Source organism: Sinohyriopsis cumingii, chromosome 4 (genome assembly GCF_028554795.1).
Source record: "Sinohyriopsis cumingii isolate HCF-2022 chromosome 4, ASM2855479v2, whole genome shotgun sequence".
In the NCBI taxonomy this organism is placed as follows: Eukaryota; Metazoa; Mollusca; class Bivalvia; order Unionida; family Unionidae; genus Sinohyriopsis; species Sinohyriopsis cumingii.
In genome coordinates this window covers 85,196,480-85,209,756 of record NC_142964.1, presented here as the reverse complement: position 1 = coordinate 85,209,756, position 13,277 = coordinate 85,196,480, and the positions used below count along the sequence as shown (strand labels likewise).

At 35.3% G+C, this 13,277-nt stretch overlaps 1 protein-coding gene across 1 annotated transcript; it reads right to left on the bottom strand.

The window, feature by feature from the left end:
* Positions 1-2,945: 2,945 nt before the first annotated feature.
* LOC149801583 (uncharacterized) lies at positions 2,946-11,368 on the bottom strand. The gene is made up of 2 exons (XM_089955818.1): positions 10,726-11,368; positions 2,946-7,897 (listed from the first exon to the last, which is right to left on the bottom strand). Exons 1-2 carry the CDS (start codon positions 11,296-11,298, stop codon positions 7,811-7,813), a joined length of 660 nt encoding a protein of 219 aa, XP_089811944.1. The 5' UTR covers positions 11,299-11,368; the 3' UTR covers positions 2,946-7,810.
* Positions 11,369-13,277: the final 1,909 nt, after the last annotated feature.

The window sequence follows — 13,277 nt, the reverse complement described above, 5'->3', positions numbered from 1 at the left end:
TGTTAGGCTCAAAAATATGTTACACCAATAGTTGTCAATGCTTTACATTGCAGCTTGGATGATTATAACAAATAGAGAATGTTTTCATTGCCGGACTGTTTTAAAACGGCTATTCATTGTCATCTTAGAGTTTTCACAATGTAACATTACTGGCACCAACCGAGACGTGGGTGGAAATCTACTAATGTTGTAGCTGAATTTTTAGATTTTTATTCTAATGAGACAGCATGCCCAGGGTCAGGATTTTAGCAGACGGAGAACAAAAATTTGCCAGAGCTGAATTTGTAACAGTTGTTCTGATTTTGCATTTTAAGAGTTCTTCCCCATTTTAAAAAAGGTGTTTTCACACTGTTGAGATTGAGTTCATAGTCAAACAAGCTCATAACTCGTATGAAAATTGTACAAGTAAATTGACTGGTCAACATGCATATCTTCTGATGGTAAGCTTAACTTGTATAAAGTTTCAATGCAACCCACAAAAAACTAAAGAGCATCTGCACAAAATATTTTTCACTGCATCAAGCTTAAAGTCATTAGGGCAGAGACTTTCAAACAATTTATGGCGATGTTTGCTAACAACAGGCTTGCTGTAACGCCCCTCCCCTCTTTGTAAAGGGTGTGGGTTGATTGGCAGATTGTACCTTTCAAGGTGTCCACTTGATTCAGTTCTTGTTATCCATGAGATTATCGCCCTCGGTGTTATTGTCTGGATCGAGTAAACTTATAGCTGGAATAAATAGAGATCTGAGCAGATATATAGAACAGAATGACTTGAACCCCTGTACATAGAAATCAAAATTGAATCTATTACATAAACAATTGTGATAATACAATACATTAGGAAGATGCACTTCGTTTTAGAATAAATCTTTCGCAGAATTTCAGAACACAAATATATTTATAAAAATAGCCGATCCATTTTACTGATAGAATTAGTTCATCATACGATCAAGTGAAATCTCGCAGTTGTTGCCTTGTACAATTGCATAACCAGCTTAGCTCTGGTTCACTCCAATTTCACTGTAGCTGTTCTGTCCTTTTGCCTTTCCTTTTCCTTTTTCTCTCCAACCTTCCTACTGTTTCACCTCCCTTCGGCTCTCAAACTTTGTGTGGTTAGGTGAATATGCAAGCATGTAGATACACATACACCTGGATACATCAGTGCATAGGTATATCTGAGGATACGTCTGAAGAGCTATTTTCCCCTTGTTCTTCAGGCTTTGTTCATTTATACTGCCAAATTGTGTCTGTTGACCTTCCAGACATCCGGTCCCTTGGACGAATGTTTTGTGATGGAATTTGTTCCAAATTGACTCCTGGAGTCCCCTGTACCTTTACTCTTGCAGCAAAGCTTAGACTGGTTCAATTTTTCTTTGGGAATATTTACAGCTAGGAAATTTAGTGTGGTAAACACGTCCCCATTTAGCATAACCAAGCAGGATGGAATATACTTGCTGCCTTTTCCTGTAGGTGCCAAAGCTGGGGTCAACTTGACCTAGGTCTTTGAATAACTGTTTCTGCAAATTTTCAATTTTGACAGTTCCACTATGAAATTGAAGTCAGCTGTGTCCTTATAGTAGTCCATCTTGCGGTTAAGTAAACGAATGCTTGATTTAAAACTCTCTACCAACTAGACATTAGAAATCACTGCAATATTGCGATTTAACAAGCTCCTGTGTCTGTAAATCTGCTTGTTCTTTGGCCCAAACAATTTGTGCTTTTCATAGATCATATGGAAATTTGCCCTCTCACACTTGCTTTGATCAAAAATTTGTTACACTCTGCATTCGACTCCAAGTCAAAAAGTGCAACAAATGTAATGTGTTGCAGGAGTATAGTGTGTTGTCAATATATGACTCTTTAGGTAATGATCAGAACATTTGCTAAGCTTCATACCCACTGCAGTGTATTTTAGTGAAAATTCAGTGTTGTAACCCTATATTTGTAAAATCTGACTAGCTGCATTCAGACAATTCTGTTGATGTTGTTTTGGGGTTTAACGCCATCTTTCAGCACACGATAGGCTATACATGAGACTTGAACCCACGCTGACAGAGGTGAGATGGCAGTGATCCGTAACGGAGAGTGCTTTAGACCACTCTGCCACTAGACAATTCTGTTGTACGCTGCATTGAGCTGCAAGTCAAGAAGGGCAATAAGTCTTAAAAATGGTTGGACATGGTGAGTTGGTAATGATTGTATTTAGCAAGTGCCATGGCAATCCATCAGAAATGGGAGGAGTGCGCCAACAAGACAGCTGTACACTAATAAGCTACAAGTCAAAAAGGGCAATGTCCAAAACATTTAGATTGGTAAGTGATTTGTCAACATGTGCAAGTTCAAGTGATGACCAAAACATTTAGAAAGTTTCATAGCAATTCATCAGAAACCATGGAACTTGCTGCACTAACAAGATCATGTGCTGGATAATGGACATGAGGATTATTGTAGTACATGTACTAACTTTAAGAAACTATTGAATATTGTAACACCAATTTTAATACAGACTGCTTCATTGGCCTAGAGGTTAGAGTGGATGCAGGAGGTTGTACGTCCCCAGCCGAGTTGTACCATTGACTTGTAAAAATGGTTCAAGCAACTGCCTCGCTTGAGCATTAAGAGGTTAGTGATAGAACTGTTTGGCCTGGTCTCTGTATAATGTGATTGAGTGGGACATGATGCTACATGTCTGCGACACGATGCCCCAGTGCTAGACATCACTATAAACTTCCATATTGCAGACATTGTAGCAGTATGACTGAAAAATTGGTAAAGCTGCGTTAAAAATCCAAATCACACAATGCAGGCTTATGCAATGCTAGAGAGTTTGGTCACAGAAAAGAAAATCCTACTGCAAACAATTCGCTATTCCAAAATGTATGAAAGGTAACAAAATCCTCAAATAAGTTCATTTTATGGGAATAATTAATACTTTTTCAAACATGTTCCAGTACATTTTTTAATGAAAAATTTAAAATTTGAAACAATTCACATATACAATTTTGATTAACAAGGAATGAAATTCATCTGAGAATGAAGAACCTTTGCAAAGCTGAATATATTTCTCTTATTGCATACATCAACCTAATGATTTAACAGTGAATCATGCACACATCTCTTTTTTTGAACCTGCATACATCTTTATCATTATTATCCAAAATATTGAGACCTGCAAGAACATGTGATTTTTTCTCATACGGGTTAAAAGTAAAACGGTATTTTCATCTTTGGTAGGCAAGGTTCTGATATGCTAACCCACTGTACACCTGGGTGGTTCAAACAGAGATTTCTGTGCGTTCGGATTATTAATTTCATTGGATGCAGTGGCAAGCCACCACATTGAATCAAAATTAAGTTGTTCATATTTGAACGCTTTATCTACATGATCGAGACAAGGGGAGCACACAAGTTCGATGGAATCAAAAATGAGTAGCTTTCCACTGCTGGTCTGTGTTGTACCTTTCACTCAAATACTTCTCTAATGACTTCTGTCTGGTATGTGGTCAGACTTGCAATGTTACACTTACAAAGTATTCTTTTGAAGTCAGCAGCCTCCAGAATTTTTGGTCTTTGTACAATGCACCACTATGACACATGGTTGGTTGGCATTACATATTAAGGGAGGAAGCTCATGAAAGATGTAGATTGGACAAAGCACTAAAATATCTGCTTGATTTGCCAAGGTGAATATAGGGTTAACATATCAGAACCTTGCCTAGGAAAGATGAAGACTTATCTTAATGAAGAACAATGTGATTAAGACATCCATGTTTGCATATTTTATATAATGTAATGTAACAATTACATGTATTGGTGGAGTAATAACTTAATAGGTTTCATAGCAGCTCAAAAAACTTTATTAGGTCAAACGGAACAGGCATATGCATGAAGTTAAGTAACCACAACAACTGCAAAACATATTTTAATATTTATGAAAAGAATTTAAAGGAATTTTTCAGTATATAGCAATGACAGGCATTGAAATTTCAACAAATCTCGGTATGATATCCAATTAAGACTTTAAACTTTGACTGCTGTCATTGATTAGTACATCAACCTCGTGGTTGTGCATCTAACATGACTTTAAAATAAAAAAAACTTGTTAAATGTTAAAGCAGGACTGGACAGATTGTGATCACATTTGTGACACTGATTTTGTCTAACCTGCAGAGTAAAAACAAGATACAAGTATAGCACTATAAGACCCCTCATTATAACATGATTTCTGTTATTTGGTGGGCATGGTCAGGGATCCCATTTTCATTAAGTTATAGTCAAATTACATGTATCATGTACTTTATTATAAGGCAGTATACCCCTAGCTCCCATGGACAGTTCTTTTGAGGGATTAAGACTGCAAGCTTTAAATGTCCATTGATTTCTATAATGTATCCATATAAAAATTTAGGTAAATGTATGCCACAGACCTCATTGTGTCAATAGAGTTTAGATGCTGAAAATTTCAGTTTTAGGTTTTATAACCAGGACCACATTTGGTTTACTGTGAATTAGCTCACAAATTGCATAGATCGTTGATATTAAAATTGATCAGAAAAGAACACAACTATATTGCCAACTTTGGTCAAACAGCTGGTATGTATATGGATTGTACACTAATGATAGTACTGACACTGGACAGAGAATTAATTCTATCAAGAGTATTAATCTGTATAATGTCTAAACTTGGCAAACTGCAATTATTCCTCCATCATCACTTTATTGATTGATTTTGCAAGCAGAGCATGACAAAGTTACAATAATAAGTGGCTATAATTATACACAGAGGAAAACAACCATCTCTGTAATTTCCCAACAATCTATAGACAAAAACCTTAAAGGTATTTACACTTCTAGTTCTTGTAACTGATACCTTGGCTTTTACTATAGCTTGTAACTGAATAAGTATCGTATAATGTCTTCTGGTTTAAGACTGGTTGGGAGAGACCTAAATATCAACTAGATGAACAAGCTTACCCATACATTTTATTTCGTGTTGTTTTGCACATTTTGATTTAATTCTTTACCTTAAGTTACCAATAATATTGTGGGCTGGGTCTGTGATGAACAGGTTAAGGATTAAGTGTTTTATCATTTTTACACCTAAAAACATGCATGTAATCTTACTCGTGGAAGGTCCATTTCCTATTTTGGAAATTCTATTGCCACAAGATACTGCGTTTATTCCAGTAATTTCAGAACTTTTCTATCAATAAAAGCTTCACCAATTATGTGCTTCTGACTGTTCTCCAGTTTGTTATTGTGAGTGCCATGTTTTGTTTGCATCAACAAGGAGGTCAAAGCATAGCACAGAATTGTACACTTCAGGTCAGCTGAAAACTGGTCTAATTATGTTGGAGGTGACATGTTCTTCACATTTGCAAGATGATGGTGTAATCAACAGACATCATTTTTATAAAATATGCACATGAAAAATCAAGAATCAAGAAGTGAACCCGTAATTTGTATTGATGTGCATGCAAAATATCCTGTTCAACAATGTGTACACATTTTGTAACAAATTGAATAACGTTACCATAAACAGCACAGTACTTGCCCACCATGTGTTTGAAAGTCTTTTATGCAGACTAGTAGGGCATAGTTGATTCTGGAGTTTACAGGTCAGTGGGTCTCAACAACCTCTGCAGTCTTAAAATAAAATTGGCAGAAATCAGTATGTTAGTAAAATTAGTGACCATTAGACCCAAGAATCTATAGGTTTTGTTACTAACCTAAATATTAGACAAGCACAGTTGAGGAACTTGCTCTATAGCAAAGTCTATTTTTCTTTGAGCCACAGTAATTTGATGTTTGACCCCAAAAACAAACCACCTCTGCTGAAAGCTCACCATAAAATTTGGTTGAGGTAATTGGCCCAGAACTAAAATTCTGCAAAATCCTTTTTTTTTTGCTTCTTACAGAAATGTACAGAAACTTTGTTAACCCAAAATCAGCAGCCTTCTTTCTTGACCAGCATGCAAGTGCTGCCAAAACTTTGATGAAGGCATATTGCAGAGAACTGATTTTTTAATTTGGAGAAACCAATTGTCTTTTTTCAGTCACTATAACTTTGACCATTTAACTTTTTACCATGAAGTCAATACAGTTCTTCCATACCAAATTCCATCCTTGACAGTTCTGTAACTGCAAATGGTGGGCAATTTGAGTTACTGTGCAGAAAGTCAGTTGTTAAAAGATGGACAGACAATATTATAACATAATATGCTCTGCCATTTAGTGTGTGTATAAAGAGGGTAACAAACTTCAAAGTCAAAAGTAACATCAACAGGCTTATAGTTGATGCATAAATACATGGTACAACTTATGAAAAATCATTTAAGGAGCTGCCCTCAGTACTTGAATTTCGAAAGTTAGTGTTATTTTTTCAGATGTTCTTGAATTTGCTTAAAACAACTTGAAGTTTGTCCTTGAAATTACTATATATATACCAGAGGGAATATAACTCAAAACGAAATAAAATGTATCACTTTGTTAAATCCAGGATTTTACGTTAATCACATATTTAAAAAAAATGATTGATAAACTAAATAGGAGAATGTTGTGTGGATCAAACAAACGACTTGAAACTTTGCCCTTCAGAAACGTTGGTATAGAAGGGGTATCCATGTCCTATGGGCACACTTCTACCACTTAAAACGATTTAAAAAAGGATGTTTTATCAGTCTTAAGATACATGTTCAGATTGAAACTGCACAGACCTGCTGTCACATAATGTGCTTGAAGATCTGGGTCTGTGCAGTTTTTTCTTTGGGAGTAATTAGTAGAACAAACAACATTGATCCTGAACTGCTGGCACATTGTACAGTGGTAGATCAGGGTCTATGTTGTTTGCAGTTGGATTCTATTTGTGAAGACAGATGGTAAATAAAACCTGGCAATCAGAGATGTGTACAAAATATTAAATTTACAAATTATTAGCAAAATCACAAAAAAACTTTAACAAAATGAACTCCTTATATTTGAGTATCCTATGGTATGTTTTATGTAATTTATAATTAAATTAAAAAAATATGTCCCACAGACTAATTTTTGAAACAATTGTCAGTTTATGTGTCCATATATGAAAACTTTGTCAGTTTAAAATGTCACTGTAGAGTTGGTGCTGCAGTTAAAATAATGCTCAAAGAAAGACTACAGTAATATAAGTATATATCTGCAAAATTTGTAAATAGTCGATTGCCTCTGTTGTCAGTGATCCCTTTGATCTTTTATACTTAAAGCACATCCTGAAAAATACACCTGGTCTGCAAAACCTTGGGCAAATTTATGGATGGAATCTCAATGTAGATGCATTTCAAGGGAACATTATCCATACCACTTCTATTGCAAATGCTCTGTTAATACTATGAAGAAATTTTAAGAAAATTTCCTTTCCAGTTAATATACAAGCACGTAGGTAATATCTGCTGTCATTTTTTTCATAAGTTTCATTTATTATTGGGCTAATATTATTCCTATATCTAATATCTGCAGTTTTACACCAATTACCATATGAATTGGAACTGAATTTTTTTAAAAGAGTAAATGTTCAATAAATTCAAAAGACATTCACATGTCAAACTTTCTGGTGCCCTCAACACAGTATAAAGAGAGAACATTATGAAATGGGGGTTATCAATGCGTTTCATATATCTGCACTGATATAATTTTCTGCTTCATCAAAAATTTGATGTTCTGAAGACATTTATGATGATATTACATGAACTAATATGTAAATCTTTTCTCTTTGGTCTACTTGCATCCTTGAACTGTTCTAGAAAACACTTGGTCCAGATGTAGTTTTTCCCTTGGATCACTCGTAGGGAAATCTATTGTTCCATTCTGGTTGGAAATCAGCAGTTTTTGTCCTTGGTGGTCTTGCTTTAGCTTTATTCATGTCCTGTAAATTAAAAAAAAACTTTTTTGCAGTAAATATGTGAACCTAAGTTTCAATATCAACATGAAATATGTTCACAGCAAATAATCCCTTGCATAATGCAAAATATTGATGTAGAACAAAAAGCACTGACATATTGTGCATAATGGTCAAATCACAGAAGCAAGATGATATAAAATTTGGATAAAAGGCACATACCCAGAATTAAGCATCTGCAGAAAATAATTTACATGAGCCTAATATATTTGTAACAAAACTAAGCACACAGATGTGTGAAATTACTGCAATGTCTGAGACGTACAATTTGCCTCAGATTGATCCACTATACAGCATTAAAATGTTTATTTGTTTATTTTACAAGAGTTTTCCTTTTCCTATTTCTCCTTCCTTTATTATCAGTATTATGTTGTTCAGTCATGTTGATTTTCATGAATATGAACATTTTCTTCTATTACTGCAGACTGAACTGGCTGCACACGTATAAACATGAGTTACAGAACCAAAACTATTTTCTGCAATATTTATATACACTTATCCTGATTTATTGTAGCTAATTCAAACTGTTAATATGCATACTGCACTTAAATTTCTTGGAATGCAATCATATCATCACAAAAGATGTGATTTCAATCAGCCTGATTACTGCCAGTCTGCAAATTATTATTTCACCATTGCTTTAGAATCTAATTTGATTGGTGCTTTAAATTTTCACCATTGCATTAAAATCTAATTTGATTGTTGCTTTAAATTCTATGTATTTTAACAACTACACAACAAACTAGCAGCATAACATCTACATACCTGCCAGAATGCATCTCATCTAAATAATTCCACCCACCCCCCATCTCCACCCCTAATACAGCTGTTTTGAGAAACACACATTTCTGTAATCTTATGGAGAAAAAAGGAGAGGGACCTTTCTTTATATCATGATACAGTATATGCATGTAACCTGTACCCTGCATAAAAAACAAACAGTTGTGATTCATGCTCAACTATCACCTTGGGGCAGTTTATATAACTGTCTCTCTGAGGTAGTTTAAAGGTAAGGCAGGGATAAACATTGCACAGATTACTTGACAGGGGTGATATTGTGTTAAGAGGCTATTAAACAGTGCTTTGGGGTGATCCTATTCACATAATTTGCATAGTTACACCATAACAAGTGAAACAACCCAATTCATTTGAAGCTAGCAAAATCAAAATGATGCATTTTGAAGAAATAAAAATTATTACACTTCATTGCCTTGAATGATCATGTTTAAGCCATCTTTACTATACAGCAATTTCCTTTAAAGTCGGACTTTACTCTGGCATAAATTGCAACATGCAAAACAGTTATTTAGGTAGCTGGATTAGTGTTGAATTATTATTCATTTTTGAGGCAAAATATCACAATACAGCTGTGATGCAGGGATGGCTAAGCAATCAATGAATCATGCAAAACTAAAGTTAGAACTCCTGATTGATAGAATTTGACTTGTTGCAGTAGCAAGGGGGTGCATTTTTGTGTGCACATAATGCAAACACCACATCTACAATCTGGAGTGGATGACATGAATCCATCAGCATTGTAACACTACCCAGTATTGTGACACTGCACAATAAAGAGCAGATTCCTAAAAGTACTGTAACATGTTTAAACGCTCTGACTAGTGTGGCCACTGCATGGTTGACACTCCCTCGCTGCAATACTGATACAGACAAATCATTCTGTGTTGATACACATACAAGATCTACAGGGAAGTTTGAAAAACAGTACCACCTAGTCTCTGATGAGTGCAAAGATGAGCTCTAATGACACTTGCATCAACTTCAACAACCCCTCCCCAACCCACCAACTGAACTATGAGAGCAGTAAATACCTAAGAATGTAATCCAATGTCCAAATGATTCTGAAGACAGAAGCTTGGTATTTTATTTTCGTTCATTTAATGTACGTGTTGGGATCATGTGTGTGTGTGATGATATCTGACAGCGCTAAGTTTACCAGCTATTTTCCATTTTAAAGTGTTTTTAATGCTTCAGTGAAAACATATTTCAAATTCTTAAAATTTGAATTTCCAGACATTTTCTATAGGTATTGTTTGATGTCACTTTGTTTGGTTGCAAGCACTAACCTCCCTTGTGGCATAAGAACACTTTTTAAGTTGAAAAAAAAAATACAACACAGGTTGGCATGTATAATAAACATACTTGACCATCTATCACTCATGGATAAATGCAAAATGTCTTCTCCATGTCTGATAAAATTAGAAGAAAAAAAACTAATGAAATTAAATTTCCCTTTCTACATCCATATAATGAAAAAGACTAATATTGTATTCTTTACTCCAATATGGTCCTTGACAAACATACTGATGACCGACATTTATTCGCATGGTTCTAACTGTTACTTTTATGTGTTATACTCAAATATAACAGCCTATTTCTTTGCCTTTCATTTACCCATGGGACCATAAATTTACTGTAAATTTCACAACTTGTGGAACTATAAATATGAGCTCATTCTTGAGTACAGCTAGACTTCGTGATGATAATCATCTTTAAAATAAAATTACAGGGACCAATCATTGAGAAGGGTGGGTGGTAGGATTAAAATAAATTAGAAAAATCAATTTGCAGCTCATGAAAAGTTTGAAATTAATAATTATGCTCTGATTTGTGTGAGGAATGTTGCATCCAGTATATTTGTTGAAACAAAAATTGCAAGGTAAAAGAAAAAAATAAATAATGCTGGAATGAAATAAACTCTCAGCCCCGTCTTGACTCCACAAAATTAAATGGTCAGTCGTCTGGACATAGTCTGTATCATACATATCAATAATAACCTTATCTTGTTTAGGTGGCCTAGTTTTAGCTCGTCTAGCAGGTTTAATTTTTTCGTAAGTATCACTTGTGAAAACAGACTGTGAGCGACCTAGTTTTTCTGTGTACAAGTCATTTATCACTTGTTGTCGAGCTACACTAATTGGTGGAAGAACGGATACGCGTGAAAACGACGACTTTGACTTGGCACTGGAAGCAGACGATTCCCTGCTCTTGGATGATGCTGTGGAAGACGAAGATTTTCCGGACGGTTTCCTAGGTGGTGGATGATGATGATCTATATGTTCGTCCATTTCTTGGCGGCGAAGACATTCTTTAAGTTTCTTATTCACTTTATAAGCTTCCTGCAAAAGAACATCTGTATCTTCTTCTGACAGTTCCACTGTTTCTAACATTTTCAATAACTGTTCTGGGTCAGTCAAGTCAAATTCCGTTGGATTGGGTATATTGGTCTCACGTGTTCTGTCATCCTGAGTTGATCTGTATTTTTCAGAACGTCCTTCTGATACACTTTCCACCGAAGTTTCATTACTCTTTTCAATTTTTTCCCCCTCAGGAATGTCCGCTGTCGCCATGATAAGATTAAATATTTTCTTCCAGTCTCGAATTCACAACATTAACGTGAGCAAAAGCGTCATTCGAAACGGAAATCGTACCGTCGCGCCCTCTATGAAATTCTGGAGTACATTACTCTTGGCAAAACTATTCGGTCCGAGGTCCGACTAAAGACCTCAAAAACATGGGCGTCCGCATATGGGGGCAAGGTGGGATTTCACCTCAAAACATGCTTTGACATAACATCTGTAAAACATACAAAGTTAAACAAAATGTGAAAAGAAGCTGAAGGAAAAAAAAAAAGACGGTGATCGGTAAAATTCTGCATTATATAATTATCGAGTAATATCAGTAGAATTTTGCCCTTGTCAGTAATCGCCAAAGGGAAAGCAGCAGAGAGGGTGAACAGACCACTTAGGGGAATGGTCACCCTTGTGTTTTACCAAAAAAAATAGTGACCACTCATAGAGGTCAATTACCACGTCTACGATTATTGTTTGTCCCAAACAGAATTGTAGACGCCCCTCTCTGCTGCTATCAATATTGGGAATCATCATCTGAATCATGGGAATCTTCATCTGTTTCATCTTTATTTGTTTTATGTTTCAAGTAATATTCAAGTTCTGATGGTGGTTTTTCTATTTTTGGATTTATGTTCTTTCTTTTTCTGTAATAGTTCATCAAACTTCTGTATCGATCTCCACCGCAATTTTTACAAATCTGATATAATCCTCTAACGCCGTTGTTACATCCAACACAACCTCGTGGACCAGCATGAAGGTTTTTCTTTATAAGATAATTATGTTTCTTGCAATATTCTCCACGGCATTTTTTATTACAATTGTTAGTGGTTCCTTGACGTAACCACGCACAGTTGTTCATTATATTAATGATATCTGTTTAATTCAATTTAATTTTATCATCCCCCCCTGTTACCCAAATATTTTATCAATACCCACACGATATCTTGTTCTTGGATCATGTAAATTTATTGTTATAAATCCATGTGGGGTAGCTTGCGCTCGTGAGAAGAAATTTTTGAATTTAATTATATCCATGTCACCACCACACCAAGTTTGATGAATATTTCGCAACTGTGTCTACGCCATTAAACACAACTAAAATGTTGCAGTTGTCTCTGATCACTTTCGGAATTTGTGTATATCGTTGAGTAACATAGATCACGTCTGTATTTTTGTGTCTACCTCGGGAAAATATTCTGGCTGGATTTGATTGTTTATCTAGCATCACATCGTCGTATACAACTAAATTATTAATAAATCCGTCTATGGAATCTACGGATGGTGCTTCATCAATATCGGTTATAAACTCTATAACATCATTATCTTCATCCAGTAATCGCGCGTTTTCATTGAAATCTTTAAGTACATCATAACATCGCTGATCATCAACGGATGGTGCTACTAAATACAACTTATCCCATTTCAACCATCTCATTATCAGATTAAGTAATAATTGCGTCTTACCCGATCCAGATGGTCCTATGATAATCATTCTGATGGAGTTCGGTAGCGCAGGATGATGCTTAACTGGCTCTCGCTGCCGAGTTGCTGAGAAATCAATTATATCCATATATATTATAACATGAATTTATATTGTTTACGCTGTAGAGTTAAAACTCCAACTGTTGATTTAGCTACGGTTATAACAAAAAATAAAAAAATAGCGTACGGTGGAAAATGTTCTATATGCGGTAAAAAGAAATTTTCATTTTTACCTAATAAGCGCGGTGGTGATATTGCTAATTTGATGTCAAAGTTTCCAGGTGCTCCATGGGCTAAATATAGTGGAGAAAAACATCTACCAGGATATAATTATTGCGGTCCTGGTACTCGACTCGATATCAGGCTCGATAATCAAGATCAACCAAAACCAGGCGAGGAACCAATAAATGCTATTGATCGAGCTTGTCATGCTCATGATGTAGCTTCTAAAAGTCAAAATCTACAAGATAGGCATATTGCAGATGTAAAATTAA

Coding starts and splice junctions, on each gene's coding strand:
- LOC149801583 (XM_089955818.1), bottom strand. CDS start 11,298: ATGGCGACAGCGGACATTCCTGAGGGGGAAAAAATTGAAAAGAGTAAT. Junction 7,898..10,725: donor GGCCACCTAAACAAGATAAG/GTTATTATTGAT, acceptor TTTAATTTACAG/GACATGAATAAAGCTAAAGC.